Below are 27,028 nucleotides of genomic sequence, written 5' to 3'. Positions count from 1 at the left end.
CTGCAACAAGACACTGGGGCAAAAGAATGAAAGAAAAAGGGTTACAATATTAATTAGCATACTTAGGGGTGCGGCGCACTGCATCTAAGCGCCCTCTTGCTGTAGTTCGTGGCGCGCAGTTTGAATCGCACACGGCTACGTACGTTACGACACAAATGCCGGGTAGGGGTGTTGGGAAAGGGAACGGAGGATGATCAGGCTCGTGGGGCGAAGCCCCGGCTTACGTCAAGTCATTGGTCTAAATTTGAGAACCTATTCATGTCTTTTGTATTGCTTGATTTATTTTTAGTTACTTCCCCTGTTTCCAAGTACTTGCCAAGTAAAAATATTAACTACTCTATCGCTTGGGACCTGGTTCAAACACTACTCCAGCAAGTGAAAAATAAAAGAAATGATATAAACTTTGAGGCTTTGTACTCAAAAACAAAAACATATGCCAGTGCTCTCAATGAAAAGTTAGAACATAACGAAGTGGACATTGAAATTGAGTTAGACTTTAACAATAAAAGAACATCAAAGAAGAAAATGATGCCTGGGAAAAAATCTAAAGACGAAGCTTCTAAACTGTCAACTACTCAAAGCTAAAGACTGATTTTTTTCACTGTTTTAGACTGTGCTAGGATAAGTATCGAAGAAAGATTTTGCCCGAACAAAGAAATTTAAAAGACTGTTCCTGGTTGGATCCAAAGAAATTTAATACTATTTTGAAGCTTGATGAATTTCATGCAGAAGCCCTTTCAAGCGTCTCTAAACTGTGTAAAGTTGACAGAAGCAGGGTACTGATAGAATTGAAACAGTTTGCAGCTTAGTACAGCAATTTCATACAGGACGACAAAATTGAAGAAAAACAAATTGTGGGTGAAGAAAACACAGACAGTGAAATTCAAGATGACGAAAGTATCAGAAAAACCTATAGGTGTCAACTGCTCCGAAAAGATGTCGGTATTTGTCGATGTTTGTCATGGGCTTTTTCTGTTCTTTTTGACCTTACACAATCTGGGATCTATATAAATCTGTATGTAGTTTATAAATTTGTGCTAACTATTCCTTGCACACAAGTTACATGTAAAAGAGTTTTTTTAAACTTAAAATTTTTAAGCACCGACTAAGGTCAGCTTTGAGCCAAGAGCTCTTGTCAAGCCTACTTTTTATTAATGTTGAGAGAGACTTATTTTACGGATTAGATAAAGACAAAATTATAGATGGAGTAGCTGCTACCAGTAAAGAACTTACGCAAAAGCTGTTGGGTTAGTTATAATATATAATAAAGGTTATTTTATTATTTTATTTGTTTTTATCTTAAAATAATTATTTATATTTCTCTTTATAGATTGCTTTCTTATTTCAATCAAATAGGGTATCATTGACAAAAAGAGGAACTAAGTAATAATTTTGTTATTTTAATTTGAAAAATATTTTTGTTTGTTTGTGGAAATTTAAAAAAAATTCTCATTCTTAAAAATGGTTATTCAAAGTGTAACAAACATAGCCTATTTATATTATTCTATTAATTTAGCTTGCATATAATACAGTATACAGAAGTAAAATTCGGCTTGGTTTCCTTGTTGATAATTTTCTTATTCTATTATATTTTTTATTTTAATAACTTATTGTAAGTTTCACCAATTTATGTTTTATAAAGGCATACTTTAAAAAAAATGAATTTTTGTTTTAATTAATTAGTGGAAACAATTACGTAAAAATATATTTTCTTCAAAAATTTTGATCAAAATTCATTTACTTTTAAAGCCTTAAAATAGAGTAAAATGCTGTTTCCAGGCGCATAATTTCTAAACATTTTCCAGAGGGAACGCCCCTGCTCCCCCCCCCCCCCCCCCCCCCTGTGTGCTGGGTGGTATTCCATAACCCACAAGTAGGGGCCCCCTTTCAGTCTCTTGCCAAGGGCCCCAGAAGGAGCCAGTCCGGGCCTGAAGAGAATGTGGATTAACTGGTAAGTTATGTGAATTATGTTTTAATTGATACTTATTGTTCTTTTTAATGAGAAAAATCCAGCATTATGTATTTCGGTGGATTCCAGATAATCTGAAAACTTTCGATAATTAGCAGTTTTATTCTCTCAGCAAAAAAGTTTCAACACAAAACTACTTGATCTGATGTGTAAATTGTAGGACTGTATAAGTTTAATTGTTAGCAGTTATTGATAAGTAAGAGTGTGATAATTTTAGTCACAAATTGTCGGATTTGCTGGAATGTACTGTACTGCTCAATAAATTTATATTTTTGTTTGTTCATTGTACTGATTGTTAGGGGATTGCATTTTAATTTAATTCTGTTATTCAGCCAAGGTATATTTATGATATAGTTTCAGTTAAAAATATTATCAATTATATAAATTAATTAATAAATAATGGAAAAGTTTCAGCTGGAAGACATTTTCAGTTAATCTGGTCACATGTAAATTGCTCGAACTGGTTTCTGAGCTTGCATTCGAAAACTACAAAATTTTTTTGTAAAAGTGTCAAAGCTGTGTTTATTGAGTCTAGATGGGTGTAGATTTGGCAAGGAATTAGGGAAGTGGGCAGGCGCGCTCTGGAATTGCGAGCTCATTGTGAAGGCCTGCTTACTCTTGCAAAATTGTATTCCCCTGGGCAGATTTTTCACCCTCCTCCCACTTCCCCAAATTTATACAGACTGGTGCACCGGTTTACATCAGTAACTTTCAAATTAGTCATCATAACTATAACATCATGGGATTTTCACCCATCACTACTCTGTAAGATTAGAGATGGTTACTTAGCATGTAAAGTTGAAACTGATCAATTGCAGTACAAAATTTGAATCTGGTTTTCTTTTCCCAAGCCTGATCATCCACACACAACGTAACGTCAATAAAAATGCTCACACCAGTTTCTTAAAATTGTATCAAAATTGCTAGTTTTTAAGTTTATGCAAATTCATGGTAATCATTAAGAGAAACAACTCATTAAAATATAATGCCTGGTCAACTAACAGATATAATATGGTACAAATTTTAACAGTTAATGGCATTTCATGACTCATGAAAAAGTTACTGTATGCCAAATGCAGTTTTTTTATGGCCCATGTCATACCCGGGATTTGAACGCAAAACCCCATGTAGCTGAGTTTGCACTCCAAGCAACTCTACGCTTCAAAGGACAAAGTGCTACATCAGGCACTTGAACAGCTCTGATGTAATGTAAACTGATTGTAGCTTGAATGCACACTTTTTCATATAAAATCACTAAACCCAGCTGCATTCTGAAATATTTGCATAAATTTGTATTGTAAACTTTTGTGCTTTCAGATAGTTTGAAAAATTGTGCATGCACTTACAATGATACATAGGTATTCAGTATGACAATAATCATGGATGTATATCCGGGGGAGGGAAATGGGGGCCTAGCCGTCCCTCTCCAAGTTGGTTCACTTGTGCTTGCAAAATCGTAACTGTAAAAAGGGGTTTGGTAAACATTATCCCGTGGGAATCCTACATGTCTACATGTTACTGTGACGCCGTCCCCGCTACCTCTGAGTATTTAGACGTGATTTTGTTCAGTTCGTGATCTCAGGGAAGGTTCGGCCTTGTGGCTAGAGGTAGGAGTCAACGCAGTAGGGCCCCCCGAGCTGTTGAGGCCACTCGGGACGCCTGAATAATAACACAAAACTTCTTCAGATAGTTCGTGAATTTAATACAGCACAGCCCAATACATGGTGCTGCCCGTTCTGGCCGTAACGGTTTGCCCGACGCGACTAGTCACACGCGCAGCTCACTTCCTCAGTGGCGGCTCACGATTCTTATGCGCGTGAGGGGCAGACTCGTTTACGTGATGCGAAAGTTACAAAAGACACTCTGACATGGCACACGATATTTTGAAGCACAATACACTACACTAATACCTAGCTCTGGATTAAGTTTGGTGGCGCACTGCCGTACGACGGTGATACATAAGCCCTGACATGACGAATTACACTTAGGCGAACAACTATTCCACTAATACATTACACTTGATAAACTGGGCTAGCAGCACGTAGGCCCGTGTCTCCGGCGACTCTACGTGGTGTCTAGGTGTGTCCCAGGGACTGAATCGTTATTAAGTCTGATAGCACGTGTCGCCTGCTGGCTGCCCCGTGCGGGCCAAAACTAAATAGCCGGTAGGCTAGGTTGGGCGTGAAGCGCCGACGTGAAACCACATAATCTCCCCACAGTACTTACATATGACGTGGAACACTCATCTTGAGCACTGATTGAATTAAGTTAAGTACCTCATGGTAAATTTAGGCCGACCGCGGAACTGTACAAAAGGTTGAAAAGAAATTACACTATGGAAAACTACATGTCGGTGAATGCAAAGTTTGAAGGTTCCGCGTTGCGCGCAGGCTGCCGGCCTCGTTGAGCTCTCGAAGGACACTCGCGGTGTCGCCGCGCGCGACCCCCCTCCCCCGCCAGCCCTCCCGCGGAAACGTGTGAATTTCGCGGGAAACTGAACCGGCCAGGTTCGGGACAAATCGCACATTGAAACATGATTTTGCAAAGACTTAATTATTAATTAATAAAAAATAATGTTTAATAAAATCCTGTGGAAAAACATAATTATAACAATTTGTTGTAGTGCGGCGGAAGGATATGCCACACCCGGCCGGATCCTTGCGCCGGTGTAGCACTCGTTGTATGGCGTTCGCCTCGTCGCACGAACTGCACTTTGCTGCGCGCACGGGCGCGTTCGGTGCACACGCTTTTGCGAGACGTTGATGAGGCATAGCGGTCTATGCGACAGAGGAGCATTGGCGGTCGGCGTCAAATGTACAGCACACCTTACTAGCCAAATTGACCAGTTTTATTTTGTATAGCAACTCTGTGAAATCACTGATGTTATTTTAGTTTTCTTATAGATTTAGTTAATTACTGTGAATTAATTTGAACATTGCACAATGTAAGTAAATGATGTAATTGTACTGATTTCAGATCTTGAAAAAACTGAAAGGAGAGCTGGAGAAAAAATCTACTTTAAATAGTTATCTTCGCTATTTCATAAAAGTCAGTTGTGCAGAGATGCATACTCATTCTATTGTAAAGTAATGGCTCATAGTGCTCAGATAAGTTATTTAGAAATATTATTTCTATTTTTGGTTTTTCTGTAAATAAAAATTAGTATTTTTTTTTTTATTAAAATGTTTTTCAAGTTGTACTTCTTACTATTAAACTTAAGCCCTGAGTTCTAAAGCTAAAAATAATTGTTAACTACTTGTTAGCATGATACATTTAATACAACTTGTAGTTTAGGAGTAGAGGCCTGGGTACAAGGTTGTAAATAAATGCAAAGTGATACAAACTATCATTTTCTTTCAATGCAGTTTCTTCAAAATATATACTCTCATTTTAAGAATGATGACAAGTCTGTTCACAATTCTACATGCTCTTCTTAAAAAAAAATTTTTATATAAAATTTACATAGTTTAAAACCTGTAATGTTATGTAGTTTTACCTCCTCTGTTCTTACACCAATGTTCAGTGAAACACATGAATGATAGCATTTGTTTCTTGCATGATTCCTAAAGCTTTGGTGTCCAAGAAATTTTTAAAGATCTTACATTTAAGTGAGACTCTTTATACGTAGTCTAGAGCCAAGATTTTATGGTGTTTCAAAATCAAAAATTGTCATAACAAATTAAGACACTTGTAATAATAATATGTACATACAGAGCAGAATAATTGTATTTTATTAACTTTTGATATATTTTTTGTTAACTCCTGACATCAAATAAAATTAAACGTGTTTCAATGAAAACACTCTTTGCATTGTTTTCCTTCCTCAAGACACATTGTAAGCAAGAATATATTAATGCACAAGCATGCAGCTAAGCTATGCTAAAAAACCAAAATTATATTAATTATATTTAGTTTCTACGAGTTTTCAGAGCATATTCTCAGCAACATCATGCTTTGATAGTTCCAAAGAAAGAGAGAAATAAACCTAGGGGGAGGGAGGTGGGAAGGTTTGCAGCAGAGATGTCTTTTACCCAGGATTTGCTTCACCACACTTCCAGAAAGATTAAGCAACCTGCCAAATGTCAAGAGAAAATTTCAAGAAGTCACATTTTCTTCATCTGCAAGACAGCATCAGTTTACTTAAATGAATGTGCAACATGTTCAATTTTATCACTGACAGCATCAGAGAAATTAATATTGACACTAATATTTTTGAAGAAAAAGAAAGAAAAAAAGAAAAAAAAACTTTGAGGAGAAACAACCTAGATATTATTGAATTTTTTTATTTCAATAGAATTTTATTTAATTACATCACATAGTGTTTTAAATAATACACTTAGAGTAGTTATGATGAGGATTAAATCACTGATAGTTTATCATGCCTGTCCAAGGAGTTGAGAGAAAGCTAATTATAGCTAATTATATTTTCTTCATATCCCTGCAACAAAGAAACAAATGACAAATTACTGACCATTATTGTGTGATATGGTACTGGTGAGAAAACGGTCTACAACTTGTCACATCACAAGTTGGATTGGTCAGGCAACTCAGAATAGTAACTGCATGACATTCTTGAATATTTGATTCTGTTAATATACAATAACAATGTTTATTGACATTTTAAAGTTACTTTTTTAGCATTGGTTATTGTCCAGTTATTAATTAAAGAAAAAAATGGTTGCATTGTCCTTTTAATTCATTCTTGGTACCAACACTTAAAAACATACATTCCCTTGTATAATCCTAAATAATTGCAGTACAAGTGATTACACTTAGTTCTTTTTAGAACAATTTGCTGTTCTGACCAATTTTCTAAAGATGAGTAAAATTGAATGTCCCTTCAATTACCCAACTTAATTGTAGCGGGTAAAAACCAGGGAATAAGGACATGCGGGGCGATTGTTGCCCGAAAATTTGTGGTCATCAAGGGTCAAATGTAGACGCTCATGGTTGAAAAATATTTAAATAACATAGAATGATTTGCAGCCAACCTGGGCCAGCAAGCATTAAGTTGTCTAGAAACTACATTGCTTTTGACAAGTTGTCGCGAGACACAACTGGTCAGGAAAGCATCTAGCGACACACTAGTTGACAGCGCAGCTACCTTCCTTTTCCAAAGTACAACAGAGGGAGGCAGTACCATGGGTCAACCGACAAATCACAACAAACATTAGAAAGGAAATATACCAGGCCTTTCAGATTCAAGGCCAGCTCCCTTGACAAATAAAATTATTGTTCCACGAGTTTCTGGAGCAACACATCACGCCAGGGCATAGTTCGTCCTCCTCTGCTGTTCAAAATAGCATGCTGTGAACACGTGACTTGACACAATTTCCTAGCTATGCAGTCACACGACTACATGCAGGATTCTCCCATTAACAATTACGAGAAAATAACTACACTCACGCAAGGGCCAGATTGTCGTAGCCCTCATCTTTCTTTATTTCCAAGGCTAAGAAAATGCTCAGCAATAAAACCTGATGCTATGTGTTTAAATACCATATGAGTACATCATCCATATAAAATAATCAAAAGTAAACCACTTTTAAACATTTGGTCACTGAATCCAAAACATGTAAAAAATTACCCAAAATTCTTTAGTAATAAAAGGCTGAAATATTCCCAAAAACAAAACAAAAATTACACATTGCATGGATCAGATAGCAAATGTTTCATTTTGTCAAAATAAGAACAAATAGTTGAGGTTAGATCATAAGGTCATATAATTTAATGGTTTTGACATATAAAATGATAGTTTTATAAATTAATTAAAATAATTATACATAAATAATTGGTTAAAGTTAGCTACATAAAAAATACTGCTAAATATAAAGAAAAAATAATTAGGCAATGTTAGTGACATTTAAAACACCAAATCCATTTTGCAGGATAATCAAGTAACGGTAGCTCAAAATTATCAAATTGTGAATTTTCGTTTACGTGGAAAAGCCACAGTTTGCAGAATTACCTTTTATTATTCACCAAAGGTAAGTTCATTTAATGTGACTACTTCTTTCATAGTTTAAAATATAAAATCTGCTCCATCCGACTTCCTAGAGTGGGCACAACCGCCCACCTGCACATTTTTATTTATTAAAAACAAATGATGTTGGTAGACGTTTTTAGTTATGAGTGGTTTCTACCAGAAATGAGTCGTATAGTTCCAAAACCTGCCTTTTCCACTTTTGGTGTTTTTACAATAATCAAGGAAAACGTATTCATATTGATCACACAATAAATTTAGCAAGATTTGTGTTTATATCAAAATAAAATGAATCAAAGGGCAGTTTTTTCAAAGCTAAATGTTCAAAAAATGTTAATTGTGAGCATTATAATGAAATCAAAATTGAAGAAGGCATGTTTTGGAATTAACAGTGGTGTTAGGAAACTTTTGGAATAAACACACATGGATATGACAGCTTTTGAAAATAACAAGAAAACTTAAATTTTCAGATTTAGGTTTTGAGGTGTTTTGAAAATACAAAATTTGAAGTTGTAATCAAGAAATACGTATCTCTATAGACATGACGATGTTACAATTACATGCAATTAAATATCTTATACATAAATATTACTATAAAATACAGTTACAATCTGTCAAACAAATGTAGCTTAAAATAAAAGCACTTTCAATGTTACACTTTCATTGTAAAGAATATACATATTTAAAAAATATTTATATTCTCAAATCGTTTTCTTCATAGCCACCTTCCTGGTATGAACAATCCTCAAACTCATTATTACCACTATCTAAATTCTTGTAAAATGAAAGCACTGGCAGGTTTTGCCACAAATCTCCAAAATGTTTTTCAAGCAACTTATAAACATCTTTTACCTTCTCCTTTTTTATTCTGTTTTTGCAGAATGGGAGCACTGAGGCGCTAATTTCTTGTACTGAATTATGTTTCTTAACAATGGACCTATTAACACATAAAATGTCACTTCTGTATGCTTCTTCTCCCCTGAAAAGCTCTAAAGAGCTTTTCTTAGACTTACTGAGGATAATACGTTTACTAGGTTTGAATTTGAAGTGCCATTTCCCAGGTGGTAATTGGACGTCACTCACAGCTGTTTTCCAATCATAGACTGGGCATTCGGCAGAACCTAGGCAATGTAAAGTTCCATGGTCAGAAAATATCTGCATGTATTCACATGGTTCAATTATCGTATCCTTCCGTTTAATCACTTTCTCAATACGAGCAAACACTCGATCTGCAGGCATGAAAGAATGACCTGTCACGGGAAATATAAGTTCAAAGGTATTCACATTTTTTGGTGCCTTAGAAAGAAGCCACTTTGAAAGCATTCCGACGATAATACCATTCTTGTTTTGTCCTCCGCACCCATCTGCAAATAACCTAACCTTATTTACAGAAGGATCCACAGGATATGAACATAAATTATGATATACAGCACTTGCTATTTCATTCGCACCTTTAGGATGATCCTTTTCAGTCCAACAATAAACAAATACATTCCCTTTATCCAGTGTGTCTCGAGATGATCCTCTGCAAACAGTAAAATTAAATATAAATATTTGTCGACTATAGTACGCTGACTGGTCTGGTACTTTAGGCAAAACATGATTTTTCTGGCAGTCATATGACAGAACAAGCGTTTCCTCATTTTTCTCTTTCAAAAGCTGAAAAAATGCTTTAGCTCGCATTGAATGTACTCGCTTCTTAATTATCAGCTCAGATTTCTTTTCACTGTCGTGGCAACGTTTAATTTGCTCTGTTAACTGAAGACACTGAGAGCAAACGTCCATTGCCGGCTGGCCAAAACCTATATTGAAGTTTCTATTAACATAATTCCTGAAAAAAGATTTTGTTACTTTCAAACTTACTTCAGTGCACTGGGTATTATACATTCTCCACAGTTTATTGATCGACAAATCGCTTGGTAAATAATGCCTACACCAATCCCTCGCATAGCACGTCTTCAATTAATGCGAATTCAGTTAGCACGATGTAAATTTTACTGCCCTAGTCTCGAATAGCACGTCTGTAAATTTCAGTTAGCACGAAATCGCCACAGGCTAAAAAAAATCTCGGAAACGACGCAACGTCAGGTATGGAATTCGAGGGGGGAAGAGTGGTTTGGAATGCGAGGGGAAAGAGATGCGCACGCAGATAAACAAACACCGGGCCGTACTGTTGATGCCCGGCCGCAGACCAGGCCCTACCGTTGATGCCCGGCTGCAGACCAGGCCGTACCGTACAGAAACCAAAGCAGATGAAATTGGACACGTTTTTTTTAAAAAAAAAGCAAGATGATAGTGTTAATTTCACCCCAGAAAATATTTAACTAACTTTTATGTTTTGTATATGTACATATTGTACATACAGTAAACTCCCGGTATATCGCGCCCCGATTGATCGCAGAATCGGGTATATCGCGGGTCAAACCATGTCCCCCAGTCAGAAATGAATAATAAATAATAATGGAATAAAAGGTTGACAGCCGATTAAGATAATTTTGCGTTGTAACTAACAAACTAAGCATCGGGCAGAAAAAAGCCTAGGCGTAGAAAATGTCCGCAGTAAAATTCTAAACAAGATATCTCCGTACATCATTCCTCTATCTTGTAGGGTTTTCAAATTATGGTCCAATCCAGCCCAGTGATATTTTCTGAAACTCTAGTTCTTAACGTCGCTTTATCTCACAAATGAAGCATCGGACAGGGGACCTGATAAAGCCCACCATCCAGCGACATTGTCCAGCGTGACTCGGCTGGGGATTGATGTTGGATAGGCTTGGTTGTCGGCAAGCGCTGGGTAGGGAGAGACGAGCCGAGAATATGGAGAGAGGTAGAGATTAGAGCGGGCAGAAACACCAGGGGGAGTGGGGGAGGGAATGTGTTCACGCAGCACACAGGCAGAGCATGAGTCACTTGACTGAGCAGCGTCGCTGCGTACAAGGCAAAATCAGGTAGTCCGGTGTTTAAAATTCCACTCCAGAATCTTAATTGGTACTTTACTGGACATCTGTATATAAATGTTTTGTTACAACTTAAACCTACAGACGTAATATTATTGGGTAATTCATTGTATTATACAAGTTCATCTTTTTACTTTGGTATAATGTTTTAACATTAAATAGTAAAGTAAATCGGCTAGCGTATTTTTAATCTTTGCCCAGGAATTCCCAGTGGTCCAATATTTACGTGAACCATACTGTACCACTTTTGCCGTGAGGTAGTAAACAAGTCCCGGAAATGTTTATGTGTAGCGGTCTCCCGACCTTTAAACAGAGGCTGGGGAATATAACACTTGCCGATCCGAGCCACACACACTCAGCAACTCGACACAGCGTTTGGTGAAATAAGTAAAGACAAAGTTTAACACGGTTTTTAATACGGCGTCACTGATTGCGCTAAAATTAAATTGGCGCAATTTTTGTTTCCCACATGTGACCATTTATAATTTACTGTAAGCATGGATAATAAAGTTTAACCACTTGACACGATAGACGATTCTTTATTTTTTATTGTACGAATGCTAGAATCGTTTTTTTCCTGTATCTGCGGCCTGCTTCTACAAAAGACAAGCTATCTGTAAGTAAATCTAGAATTTTTATTTTGTCAATCAAACTCGGTACGGTACTTTGCGATTCATATTCGGTTTGAAGTATCACTACGGCCTTTCTTTTTAGAAGACTTTGACCACAGAATCGTGTGTAACCGCACACACTGCACTTACTTTGTTACGGACACTGACGAAGCAGATACTGTGGCTAACACCACGAGACTGGCAGCAGCTTGTGTGCCGCACATGTGTATGGCGGCGTGTGGCGCGCTCGTAGGCCGTGCGACAAACTGTGCGCGGCACGCGGAAAAATAAAAACAATTCAACATTTAATATTTATCTTTAAAATTTATTATTTTTATTTTTTCACCCGTGTTTAGTGGAAACTGCGGATGCAAAGTCCGCACAAAGGCGGGCCGTCTATACTGTGCGTGCTTGCCGACCTTTTAGAACACAGGCGGTGTTTTATGCCTTTTGACCTTGGTCACATCGAAACATCGCGGTTATGCAACAACGCGGGTAAAAGTTATGTCCCCCGACAACCGCGTTAAGGGGCCTCCCTAGTAGCATCAGAAGTTAGCGGAACACTATGTTTTTAAAATAATGATGGGACTTTATTAATCGACACTACGAATCTGAAAATTTTTCACCCACGAGAAGATAATACACGAATTGTCTGTATACTTTTACATTTTGGTTTTTTTCTATCAAAATATGAAATAAAAAATCACCAACTTGTCCAACTTTGGGGCCATTTTATACTGCTTAGGAGAATGACAGAAAGAAAGTACAAGTCTAGAAAAAAAGATAATTTTTTTCTGAAGAAATTCATGTATTTAAAACATATAGTCATCGCTTTGAATTCCGAGATATCTTTTCCACAATTTCTGCAAATCCTGAAAGTTTTCCACCGTCTCGTGCTGCCGCTCGGCGAAGCCAGCTCGCCGCCCACGGCTCAGGTAGCGTGGTGGAGGAACCCGTTCCCGGAGGGGAGGCAGGCTACCTGTGTGTGCGTGCGTGCGTGCGTGCGTGCGTGAAAGGGAGACAACCCACAACCGGCACCGGTAAAAGATAATCCCCTGACAGAAAGAAATTCTCAGAATTGCTTTTAGTGTGCCTCGCCTCAGTACCATGTGCTCGACTTACTCTGTGACTATATTCGTGTATCTCTAAAACATTGCTTTTGTTTAAACTACAAATATCCTAAAGCTTACCATACTAGATCATGTATTACGAAATAAAGTATTGAAACTAATCAATCAATACATTGAAAGTTGTCCTACAAACTATTTATTGGTGGCTTTACAGACTCGCTAGCTAATTCGACAAAATTTATATTTAATTTTTAACATGAAAATACACTTCATTGTTTTTCCTTTTATTTTTAATAAAAATTCAAGAAACAATAATTATTCTACCCAATAGTTTTTAAAATTTTTTTTAGTTTTCCAAAATGATTTTACACATCTTACAACGCCGGGGAAAAATTTTATACTGGTATTAACCAAATGGTTAACTATTTACAAAAGTTTTGATACTTAAAAATGTAGGTTTTATATAAAATGTATCTTAAATTAAAAGAAAAATCGTATTTTGAAAACTAAATGTCATTTTGCTATGCTTTTTGATTAGATAGATATCTGATTGTCTGCACTGTTTTAAAAATGTTCATTGAATGATAAATAAAAAATAAAAACTAGGGAAGTTCTATATTAAATAAGCTAGTCAGAATTATGTAAATGTTCCTCCTGGCGCAGGAATCACGAGGAGGATTGAAGATGAGGTCAGTGACCGATCGCTCACATATGTAGTTATGGATGGTACGTTATTAATTACAAAATTCAAAAACCATTTTGAAGTTAAAAAGTATAATTAGTGGCAATGTTTAATAAAGATGACGTAAATTTTCAGATAAACTTATTTCTACAGCTCAATTAATTAATAAGGGCAGGAAATAAATTTTTTACAGCAATTATACAAAATTATTAAAAAAATTTAAACCACAATTAATTTATCCAAAAACCAAAATTAAGTAAATATTGCCCACACATTACAACATCCACGAAAGAACCTTAAAAAATTATTTTTGATAGATGCATTATTTTGCATTCAAGTTCTTTATTTTTTAATACTTCACCTACTTATAATTGTTACATATTTGGCACATGGTCCGTCACGCCCAATTAAAGGGCCTGAATAAGTATCAACTTAAATATTTATGAGTTAAAACAAAACATAACTACCTATATGTAACGGATGATCAAAGAAATTGTGAAATTTTGAAAGCTTGTTCTGTTTTTATATAGTACACAAAGCAGTTAAACCATAAATTATTTGTTGCTGAAAAAAAATAATCCTTAACCTTTCATGCTTTTTTCATTTATTTTTATTACCACACATTTCCGTTGAAGTAATACTTATATATATAACAATACAGCAATCTAGAAAAAAAATTAAGGTAGCCTTATTTCAAATATGTTATGATAGACGTTACTTAACTAAGAATATAAATTCGCTTTACAACCACAGCTTGTACACAAGTCGTAAAAAAAACATGGTTCTACTTACAGGCCGTATTGAACGTAGGGTAGGTTTATGACAAATACAACAGCAATAAACATATGGCTGAGTCTGCTTTCATGTACACTTTTTTTTAAGTTATCACTTTTAAAGCGGGTAAAGGGTACCTATCAAGTAGCTTAGCATTACCCAAAGTGAATGTCGTGCTCCAGAAAATGTTCGAACTATGTAATATTTGTATCACTGTTGCGTTACAGACCTGCAACTTTTTTCAGTGCGCGATGTCACTCTCATGTAAAAATATGTCGTGTTTAGCGCAAACGTGTTCGAATGAATCCACATCGAGCTGCCAAAGAATACCTATCGATGTCGGCAACATACATAAGTATACAAACCAACGTTTACAAGTGTATTCATACGTAAGTATAAAACTGGCGGTGGGCCATGATGCAGTTGGTTCTTCGCGTACAGTCCACTGACGGGATAAGAAGCGTCAAAGATCTTATATGGCTATTCTGTAAACTTGTATCTCATTTCACTGCCTGCTTTAGACAAACAACATCCATTACTTTTAGCTTTGGCTTGAAAAGAATTACTCCGGCCGGCTTTCTTATATGACTTATTTCAGCTCCTCGTGCGACCAGTGTGTATAATTTGTCCGCGGCCTTATCTTTGGGTGAAAGTTATTTGTAAGATAATTTGTATCGGTAATGTTCATCATGTATTACATAACAATTCGACTTAGATACGCACATGTGTTTTTAAAATATATGTTTAATAACTTGCAATACAAAGTATGTGTTGAATTTCATGTATTGAATTTTTTTTACATTATGTACGAACATAATAATCACAATATTTCATGAGAAATTTTTAAAACATTTTACAAAGCAATCTCTAATTTCTTCCACACCTCATGGTTAACCTTACTATTTTATTTCATGTTTCAGTTGATTTAAACTGTTTGGAATCATAATATGACGGACATGAAGAATATTAGTTTTAGTAAATTTTATGAGAGGATTTACTTATTACATTAAATATACCTCAATTTTTACCTCAAAGGAAAATAGTTGCATATCATTAAATGATAAATATTTGTTTCCCATTAATATAGTTTATGAACACAACTTATTGTTATAATACCTACATTAGTTAAATTGTGTTTTTGTAATGCTCTCCTATTTCAGTAAAATTTTTGGGCAAATTGAATAGCATATAGTCGATCTTTAACATAAGCTTTTGGAATACATAAATATAATAAATTATGTTCTCGTGATTTTAACAATTAAATATTTCTTCGCATGAAAAAATTAACTAACTAAAAAATATTTCAGTAATTTATACTTAAGGACTAAAAAATTTTATTTTTATAATATAATAATATTGTATGTATGTATACTTTTCTGAAAAAAGTATATTCAAGAAAACAAATTTTCTTTTTTTAATTTTGTTCTTGAACTTACTTGACAAGCGATATTGAACTTCAACTTTATACTTTCGGTATAGCACTTTTCGATTTATTTTCTCCAAACGGGAATTAAAAGTAAAGAATAAATAACATTTTCCTCTATAATTATTGCAGCCGTATACTGAAAAGTTTAACTTTCCTTTATTTGCATGATGCGGAGCTCCTAACTACTCAAAATTTTTGTTATTTATTTTGAACGTTGTATTTATGTTTCCTTACAAACTTAAATGAACCTCTTAACATTTAATTTCATCAAAAGTTATACAATATAAGTATCAAGTTAAAATATTTTTAAGTGTAGTTGTGGCTATTTTGTTGTTGAAAATGACAATCTTAAGTTTGAATGAAAGTGAGATATGATAAAATTATATTTGTAGTTAAAAACATATAATTCATTTCAAATTCAATCTTTTGTTACATGCATATTTCCAAATAAATTTGACAATATATTAAATTCTATGCATTTGAATCTATTCGTATATTCTGCAGCATTAATTCCTATAAGCAAATACTTATTATGTACAATGTACTTTTAGTCCTGTCGTATAGTTATGCAAAACATTGTATCAAAAGTATTGTTTCTTCTATGCGGTTATGGTTGAAAAAGAAAAAAAAGTAATTTAATTTATTTTTAAATTGGGTTGTCAGTAAGAACACGTATTTAGTGTAATATGACATATATTATTCTGTTCATTGAAACATTACTATCGATAACTCTATTTTAGATTTATCTGTCTATGTTATATTTCAAATTGATTCTTTTTCTTCGGCTTATGACAGCAGCAAATTTTGTTTTATCGCATATGTAATGTTTTTATGTTTTGCATATTATAATTAATGAGTTAGTATTGTTGGCGGGTGAGGCTTTTTCACAAATGGACGCGTTCTTGGCGGCTAGCAGGTAGGACGCGTGTATTACGCAGGCTGGATAGGGAAGTACGACTGCGGGCGAGCTCCATGATAGAAGCAACGGGAGTAGTATCACTCGGCTACTTGTATATGTTGGGATAGCTGTGCGAATGGTAGAACAGACCACGGGACTATGGTGAGGAAAAAGGTCCCAAGCTCGACATCCCGACGATGAGACCGTTTACGAACTGTCGATGGATCATCAGGAAAGTTAACAACTTCTTCAGAAACTTGAGTCCCTCTTTCAAAATTCAGTTTAATACCTGGAGATGACTATATTCGGTGTTCTACCAAGCGAAGCATACTCTTAATTCATTACTAGTTGATGTTTAATATTTTGACGCAAAATAAAATTGTGAATCAGCTTACTTTGCTCATGCCAGCTTTTACAAGTTTTGTCAAAGTTAATTAAATGAATAAAAATTGTGTCCCTTTGTTGCTGGCTACCCGCAAGAAATTATCATGGTGAATAATAATAATTTTAAGTCGACATGTAATATTATGATTTTTATGGGATTGTGTTTTGGAAATGGTATGTGTAACTGTCTTGTGTATTTTATTACATTCATTTCACGTAACGAATTGTCTGAACGTAATATTATTGTTTGTTTGTTTTAATATTTCGTTTTATTGAACAACGATACATAGTTTGCCGCTTCGAGCGACTACAGAAATGACAATACAATTAGTTTACAGTGTTACAAACATTTTAGTTTCCTCTACTGTACATGGGGCGAAATTTTTTTATGTTATGTTTACTGAAACCATTTTACGCGCTAAGTGAGATGTTGCGATTGAGTAGAAGGGAAAATATGTCTTAAAACCCTGCGTAATGTTATGAATTCCATTCATTCGTTTACTCTGTGATCCGGAGGGTCTAATGTTAAGACTGAATACATGTGCACTTCCTCTATGTAGAGTGGCTTCATTGAGATGAAAGCAAAGCTCACGTTGATGAAATACTTATTAATTAAAAAATAAAAATGTTGTTTTATGCTTCAATTTCTGTTAGTGTCGTACACAGATTAAAAATGTAATGCAGAGTTCCTCAGTTTTATGTATATTGAAATTTGCTCATGTGTAGAGTAGTTATTAAAAGCATAAAAAACATATATGACGAATTGTTGTGTATTATTTCCATTAGGCGTGAGGTGACCATGAAAATAGATAAGATTTTATCATTATGTGAAATCTACATTTTAAATGTTGGCGTTTAAATATTTATGAAAGCGTGTGATCTTAAAGCACTATTTATCTATTTAGGAAGTAGGTAGTTTCTTTGATTTTAGAAGGGTTTTTTTTTAAATAAACAACTAAATTAATTCAAAAATTTGAACTACTGCAAGCAAAAAATACTTTATTCCATTTTTATTTTAAAATTAGCCATTGTATTCTACCTTGCTTACACTCTATTATCGAAAAAGATTTTTTTTTGACAGAGATGAATACCGTAAATTAATACACAAAACATACATGTTTTCGTATGATACAATAACAGCTAGTGACAGTGACGAAACCAAAATTATTTTGATAGTTTGTATAGAAAATCCCCAACAGTAGTGGTGGTATATTTAGGGATTTCTTTGTAGATGGGTACTATTCCACAATAAAAAGGAGTTATCGTCAATTATCAAAGCAGCCATATTTCGTATCTTCTTTGACAGCCTAAATACAGCACCAAATGACGTACTTGGCTAAAAATTAATTCCAGCTGCATGCGTAGATTCCGGGAGGAGGGGAGAATCTCAGGGTGGCCCGAACCTCCCTGAAATAAAAAAGTCCGTCTGAGGGGGCCCGCTTGCATTTGCAAAATCTTCACGTTATCCCGTGGGCCTCATGGGAATCCTACAAATTTTCGCCCGTGATTCCAGCTATACATTTCACTGACACCTTGAGCACAACAGTCAGTGCACACTGAGTTCTTCCATACCACCCGCACTTGTCTTCGATAAAATCTGAACTCAGGTGGATTCAGCGTGACTGACTAAGCCTGCAGTCTGAATCTACCTGTAGGCCGCTGTTGCAACAGCTAAGAAATTTACACTGCTCGTAGTGAACAGTCTGTATGTAACTCGAAACGGGATTCCAGTTCATTCGTATATACTTATTCATCTTATTATGCAACGTTAAAGTCATTAAAAAAATATGCAAAAATAAAATAAAATGCTAAACATGTAATAAGAGCCAGAAAATAATAATATGCAGTAATATTTAGTGTAACTAAATACGACGTGAACCCTAGAATACAAAGTTGACGATGTGTCGTTGGTGGGAACACTTGTTTGTTCCTGACATTTTTTTCTTTACAGAATTTAAAAGTGAGTTTGACATGCACTTTTTCTTCAGGAAGTAAGTTAAAAATTTATTTGTCGTTATTGTGATTTAAAAAGTTGATTTGTGTCTAAGAGTAAAAATAAATAATATTATTTTCATCATTTTATTCCCAGTTTTATTACTCAATTATTAGTAGGACGTGATTTCTCGTCGCGGTGCGGAATACTTTTATGAATGAAAGCACATCTGTTCGTGCAAAACCATTCGTCACACAAATGTCAGTTCGAAAGTATAATGTTGGAAATTTTTTAAATGATATAATTTTTGCATTTTTCCCCCCCTAAAAACACAAGCTAACACATCGATTGTTGGTGACAGCATTTTTTGTAGTGTATGTAAATCTCTTAATTATGTAGAACGTTAATTAAAAAATAAAAATACATGTTTTAAACAGAATTGACGATTGTTTGCATTTCATGGATATGGACTGGATCGCAACACTAATATAATGTTTCGAGTTAATAAACACTGTCAGGAAGCAAGCAAGGCAATGCGAGAACATTATCCTTTTGGTTGAATGTAGCGAAAGGGAAAAACAGTCACCTTTCTTGCCACGATCTTGTTCGCAGATAACGCAGGTATAAGTAGTAAATGGACTCCACACAATGACAACCCTCCCATTATTCCGCCCCCCTCGCTAAAACGCCCTCTCCCCCCTCCACCAAGGCGCAGGCGACAAGCTCAGGTATATCGCCCCGCCCAACCACTGGCAGTAGCACGTGGCCAGTGGCCCACCGCGCTAAACATTTTTACTAGGGAGGCCCCTTAAATAGGGAGTGTACCCGTATTTTAATGTTATGTTTGTGCTCTAGGGAAAATCTAAATCTGTTTATCTGTTAACTGATTTGTTTACATAGCCGCTTTTACAAGAGGTGTGCATAACAAATTAAATGTTTACATATGGCTGTGTGTTTTAAAGTTATATAAAACCGGTTCTTAATTTCATAAAAGTGTTTTAATTTTGTTAAGTTTTAAACGTAATAACAAAGGATCCAGCTGCTTGCAACAGCAGGCAGACAGACGCGCGCGCGTGTTGAAGGTCACGCCTAGGCGGGCAAGCCAACCTGCTGACTGACGGTAAATATGTTACCACTTATCTCCCGTTACACTGTGCCATGTTTTCTTTATCTAACGTATTCGGTGGTAGGCTTAAAAAGATAAATGATATGACATATGCATTTTCAAGTATTATTCTACGCATTTATATTATGTAAAGATTACTTCCCTACACATCTTGGAACACATTAAATAATTTAGCCTTATATTTATGGGGACTAATGCTTCAGAATACGCAATTTCGATTAACACGAACATTTTTAGGAACGAATTAGTCGTGCTAAGTGAGGGATTGGTGTATTGCTTTTACCTCTGAAGTAGTGGGATTCAAGTGGTTTTAATTGCTCAATAAATTGTGCAATAGATTTGCGCTTTGGTTCATAAGCTTTCGACCTGGTGTCCCCACCTCGGCGTTCATTCAACACCTCACATTTCATGAAATGCTTCTTACAAATGTTTTGTACTCTTGTCTTTTTAACTCCTAAAATGCCTAAAAATGTCTTTTGGCAGACAGGAATCTTACCAGGTTCTCCTGGTCTCAATGTTGCCTTCTTAACGTAATACGTTATTGATATACCTTTACGTGAACTTCCTTCTTTTACTGCCCTTTTTCTTTTCGGCAACGATGCACTGCAGTACTTAATAATAATATAATCCTGTACAAGTTTATTTGGTGTCTTGTAGAAAAGAGCATTGAAATGATTTACATCCCTTTTTGTCAATGTGCAGCACTTGTATGCGTTTGATTTGTGACCACATTCGGGCTGCTTTGGTGGACACTTGGACGTGTATCTGAAAATAAATGACATTTTTAGAGTTGTACAATTGCAAATGTAATAAGTATTTATATTCTTTATAGTTATATTTATATTAATGTTTTATAATGTGATTTTTCAAAACAAAAGCTTGCAAATAATATTTCACCCATTGGTGGCGACAATACTTACCTTTCTACTTTCTTTATGTTTTTTATCCACTTTGCAGGATCTCTTGTTCTCTTCCTCCCCCGTTCTGTAGTTTTGATGACAGAAACATCTAGTTCAGAATGTGTGTCCATTATGTGAGATTTATGAAGAAAAACACTATTTAATCTACATCACAGCACAAACTTCTTTCAGATATAACTCAGGAGCACAGGAACACATGATTTCTTTTCTGCAACAAATGAATGTGATAAATTCGAATACAGCCAGAATGTACAGCCTAGAAAAGAAAAATTATTAAAAATACAATTGTTCTGAACCATTGGTAGTTTCATAATAATAATCTTTAAATAGGCATGTTTTGGAACAGAAATGGATATGGCAGACTTCTAAAAATGAGGATAAAGCAGCATTTGGAATAAATTGAAGTAGGCATGTATTGGAACTAATTTAGAAAGGAGAAGGCAGTTTTTGGAAAAAAAACTTAGATTTGCTATGGTGTTTAAAATAGGAATAGATTTTTTTTGGTATAATCTGACAACATCAAAGGATGCGAATTCAAAAACAGAAGGTGCCAGTACCACCAACTCATTTTGTGATTTTTGGGGAGAAGGCAGGTTTTGGAACTATACGACTCAAATGTTAGTTATAAAAGCTATGTTGCTAGGAATCTAAATGTAACTAGCACTTTAAGACCAATTACCTGAATAACTCAGTTCTAGTATTGACGTCGTCCCGACCATGGCCTCTAAGCCCATGCTCCGCACCGTTAGTACCAGATCCCGTTTTCGGAGCGCACCCCTAGCCCAGCGGGAATGAGTTTGGCGAGCGCCTCGGGCGTGACCCCACTAGACTCAAATAAACTTCAGGGCACGAAACCCCGGGGGCTCGACCCCATAAAACAATTAAGGAACAAGACATTAAGACACAATTATTATTTCACAGGCATTAAACAAGTGCGTCGTAGCTACTCTGTGCGAGCAGCGCATGTACGGAGCAGACAACGAACCTCATTCCGTCACCGCGGCCACTGGCCTTAATTAAAGTGCCCGTGACAATGATCGAGTCAGATTAGGAGATATCCAACTAAAACAGTTCACAGTAAGACAATATTTTAATAAATTTACTATCGCCAACTTGATGCCAAAATTCAAATAATTAAATACTATGAAACAGTTGTTAAGCCTGCTACGGGGGCCGTGGTCTCTGATCTTGAATAACGGGGTTTTCATGAATGCTCGGATGTTAAGGGCGCCACCGTGCAACGGGCACGGACCTATATGAGACTCTTTACCAGGGTCGTGACGTCGCCCATGTGAGGCATGATTTTAATTCCCCCCTGAAAACCACCTAGCACCAATAACTGCCCGCTCTCAGCATCGGGCATGCTGTTCCCTACGCAGTGGGCTCTTAGGCGTCCCACATGCCGTCACACTCCACGTGGTCACACATATTGAAAAGATTAAAAGAATACGTTTAGATTTACACGTCCTGATTTATTCGGCCAACTCCGATTATACACGTACACAAGTTAAACTGTAATAAACGCCCGCGGCACGAATCGGTTTAAGTGTAGTGACCAACCACGTGGTCACACCTCGACTTACGTATTACATTTGGAAAAAGACTGATACTGGTCGTAAGGTAATTATTTAAACAGTCCCCCGACCGAGAGAAGTTCCGAGGACTAAACGAAAAAGATTTGAAAAAGAATTAACGTGGAACAGAATTACTTAGCGGTGAAGAACAAGCGGTGAGGTCCCCGGAGTGCTGAAGCGTCTGCTCTCGGTCGTTGATGGCGGAAGACTGGGATGAGCTAATGGCTCCGCTAGCCTAACATGGCGTCAGCCCGCCGAAACAATTGCCGTTAAGGATATTTCTGAATTCGTGCCACGGGAAACTAAAATAACATAAAAAAGATTCTTGAAATATTACGTAATAATTACTGAATATAAGAAAAAGATCATAAAAATTACTATCATTAAAGAATATATTTAAACAGTGTCTGGCTTCGGTTTCAGTCTGTGTGCTTCGGGAATGTCCACAAATGCCCTTATATTTAACTACACAATTTTAATTAAAAGTACATAAAAAACCCTCCCGGCCAATCTGCCGTCACGTTGCACTCGGGAACAATAAAAACAATTTACACAATTGAATCTAATTATATTTTAGGGGTGCAGCGCACTGGCTCTACAGCGCCCTCTTGCCGGGCAAACAACACACGCACGCACACGTACGCACGGGTAAGCGGGAGGTTTGAATGGAGGGTGGGTGGTGTTTGGGCGGTGGCATATCGGACTTAAAAGGGGCCGCAGGCCCGGACGATGTCAAGCCTTAAGCACCCAATTACCAGGTGCTACCTTTTAATTGAGCACCTGGAACGTGTTTTTAGCTTATAATAGAGAAAATTAAGTTGATATAAGTTTTTGGCGCCGACTCACAAAGGAGGTGAAAGTTTCCCTCCCTTGCGAGCCAGCCATGTTCGGCAGTCTCCAACCACTCCGCACCGGGTCAAGACGTGTGTCCGTGAGCAGCCTTCAAGTTTATTCCACCGATCGTTCACTCTGCACTTGATTCAATAACCAAACCTTTTTAACTCATTGCTGCTCACGTAGACTCAGCGTGTATTTGGCGGACCCGGGCTTATTTCGACCGTTTCCTTGGTGATCCGCACTGCGTCGCGGACCACACAATTTACGGCATTGGCCGACTACAGCTAACTCGTTTTCGTTAAGATCGCCGCACATACGCCTGCCGGCTACAACCTCACGAAAGTGTAGAATAGAATTTAGGATCATGCTCATTGAGCCCTCCTAAGACAATTAACTTTCGGCGCTGGCCATCTCCGGCGAACTAGTAATCACGTCCCCGCGAGACTGCCGCGGCAAATTCACAGTGTTATGTTGGTGTCGTGTTTTGGTGTAATAGTAGAACGGCTCAGATGCCGCATAGCGCATTATCATAGCTTTTGTAGCGGTTCTGTCACCGCGTAGTGTATGTGTAGGGAGTACAGCATACCCATGCGTACCACTGGAGAAGTCCGTGGATTAAAAGCCAATTTAATATAAACTGTGTCTACGATTATTCGACACCATTCCGTCCTCCACACGGCCGAGCGGCCTCACAGCCAAGTAGGGAGTTTCAGGGTAGATTTCCAGCCGCGTACCTGGCGGGGTACGGGGGGGCAGAGTACCCACGACCTATCACCAACGGCCTAGTGTCCCACTAGCCTACACCCCCCCTCCCCCCCGGACAACAGCAGCACCGCGACGCCCGTAGCGCCCGTCAGGTACTTCCTGGGCCTTCCACAGAGGCCGGGTGACGGCAGTATCCCCTAATTTTAACTTGAATGCAGATAACTACCACAGCACTACCTTGTATAGCGATTCTGTAAGCTGTGCTCTGGGAACCTACACTGAATCTTTACACCATCTGGAAAAAAAAATTACAGGTAGCTTCATATAATTACTACACACATTTTAGATGATAAAATAATCAAGAAATGTACAAATGCATGAAAAATTCACAACTACACCTAACCAACAATCCTCAACCAGTGCTCAAGCTATACAAAAATCTTTTAATGTCTCTTTATCACTACGTACTGAATTAAATTTAGCAAAAAAGACAAAATACATTACTACAATTACTGTTTTTCGCACATCACACAAGTCATTTTTTTTACGGTGCTTACCTAGTTTAAAATTTATTTTATGTTTGAAAGATCTGTACTGTTAGCTAGAATGGTAATCTCACAAATGAGCATAAAACAACACACAATTACTTACATGCTAAAATTCAGCTGCGTAAAAAAAAGGTTAATTTAATATAGTACTTACAACTTATGTAAATTTAAAGAGAATTATAATACAATGAAATATTACTGTATGGATTAGCCAAATTGACCGGCCATATTTACATTACGAATGCATTATTACATGCTAAAATTCAACTGCGTAAAAATAAGGGTAATTTAATACAGTACTTATAACTTACGTATATTTAAAGAGAATTATAATACAATAAAATATCACTATATGTTTGGAATACGTCTTTAGAACAAAATATGAAATTGCACAAACGTGGGTCATTTGGGCAAGGTAATGAAACTACGTGAGTTGTAGGCTTCCCGATCTTGATTCAGGAAACATGCGTTAGTGATGATGAATGATTAATGATTAATATAATAATAAATGATGCATGATTATTAAAAATGAACGAAGTTTAAAGATTATAAATGATGAAGAATCATGATGAATATTGATTAATATATCATGTTCATCATGAATGATATTGAATAATGAATGATTTTGAATGTTGATGAATGATAATGAAAGATGATAAACAATGTTGAATGATGATAAATGATGACAAATGGTGATGATAAATGATGATGAATAATACTTAATGATCATGAATGATACTGAATAATGATAAAAGATTATAAATGTAGATGAATGGTGATAAATAATTAATAATGATAATTAATCATGTATAATGATAAAAATGATGAATGAGTTGAATAATGATGAATGAAAAGAATTTTGAAGAATAATGAATAAAATTGAAAAAGAAAATAATAATAATAAATATGAATGATAAATAATAATTAATTATAATCAATCATGCATATGATAATTATCTATGATCATAATTCATTATTATTTTCATCATTCTAAATCATTCATTATTATTCAACTCATTTATTATAATTCATCAACATTTAAAATAATTCATTATAATTCTCATGTTCATCACATATCTTAATTCATCATTACATATACATATTCAATATTATTTATCATCCATCATCATTCATTATTAGTCATCATAATTCGTTATCCAATAAAATAATTATCTTTTATCATAATTCACCAACATTCATAATTTATTACCAAATTACACCAAATTAATTAATTATCATTGAAAATAATTCACGATCATTCATTATTATTCATTATCAACCATTTCTATTCATCATTCATGCCCATTTATCATCAATCATCATTTGTAATCATGCATCATAATTCTTTACCATTCATCATAATTCATTAGCTGTTATCATTCATTATTAATCATCATTCATCATTATTCATGAACTTTAAACATTTTCGATCCTTCAAAGTTATTTATTACCATTCATCATTTACCATAATTCATCTTCATTCAGAATCACTTATGATCATTTATTATCTATCTGCATCATCCTTTTGTAGCCTCCTTAGAACCATAGCTCTAGGAAATTACATTGGCGCGCACACCAAAGACACACAAACGCAGCCTCATGTTAGAATGAGGATGCAGAGGGTTTACGAGTTTGGTCTTGACCTTAGTAACAGCGTAGAAGTACAGATCGTAGTTTGTAGGCCAGCGTTCGTGGCGGGGAATTATAAACAAAATTCAAATTACCGGTTTATTAAAAAGAAAAGTAATTTATAAACACTAGGCCTAACAAGGCTCGCATAAAGTCTCACAAATCCAGGTACACAGAACGCTCATACAAATAGTCAATTAAGCAAAGAAAACGAGCATCAATAGAATAAGTGTAGAAAATACAATAATAAAAAAACATTGCATATCATCACTACCACTAGGCAAAAAAAAAAAAAAAAAACTAGACGCCACACAGAACGTACCCTAACCAGTCGCGTGCTTACACCAATCAATTGGCCTCAGTTACCCAGAAAGCTCGGTGGTGCACCATTAAACTTCGAGACACACATGTCTATCAAATAACGCCACCACCAGGCAATGTGTGAAATGAACATACAAAGCTTAAATGAATTCATATAATAAACTATTCACAAGCCCATGGTGGTGAGAACGTGGTAAACTATCCAAGTCACGTGCGCAATGCAGATGTCACGTCCTTGGGGAAACCAAGTCAGATTAAAGGAATCACGGCCACAAACCAAACCCGGGCTGAAGGCCCACAAAGGCAGAGAGGAAATCCGGGCACTGCAAGAAAGAAACGTGCATTACACGGGAAGTGTCTCAAACGCCACAAGGAAAAGTTGCGCATAACAGGCCAAAAGCATCCAAGATGACACCGCGCACAGCCCTCGAATGAGACCTCACCTCTCTGTGCTCACACAAATTAAGCTGGTACAAGGTTCCTCCATACGTTGACCCAGTGAAAGGCCACACACATAAAATGTGAAATAGTGAACGGTAAAAAACAGACTGACAAAAATAAAAGGTAGAGCATTTACGCATGACGGCGGCAAGAAGCTAAGCGAAGTTAACGGTTCGAAACATACTAGACAAAAGAGGTTCCAAAATGGCGACAACAGCCTTAAATAAGCTTTCACAACCC

At 36.1% G+C, this 27,028-nt stretch overlaps 1 protein-coding gene across 1 annotated transcript in view; it reads right to left on the bottom strand.

The window, feature by feature from the left end:
- Positions 1 to 3,654: 3,654 nt before the first annotated feature.
- Positions 3,655 to 27,028, bottom strand: part of LOC134541646 (BTB/POZ domain-containing protein 7) — a 102,388-nt gene continuing 79,014 nt past the window's right edge. Inside the window, exon 13 of the mRNA XM_063385225.1 lies at positions 3,655 to 6,407. Within this exon, the coding sequence (XP_063241295.1) occupies positions 6,400 to 6,407 (8 nt within the window). The 3' untranslated portion in view covers positions 3,655 to 6,399. The remainder of the gene's footprint in view (positions 6,408 to 27,028) is intronic.

Source organism: Bacillus rossius (assembly GCF_032445375.1).
Source record: "Bacillus rossius redtenbacheri isolate Brsri chromosome 4 unlocalized genomic scaffold, Brsri_v3 Brsri_v3_scf4_1, whole genome shotgun sequence".
Lineage (NCBI taxonomy): Eukaryota > Metazoa > Arthropoda > Insecta > Phasmatodea > Bacillidae > Bacillus > Bacillus rossius.
Note: the sequence above shows the minus strand (reverse complement) of the source record. Positions and strands in the feature narration are given on the sequence as shown.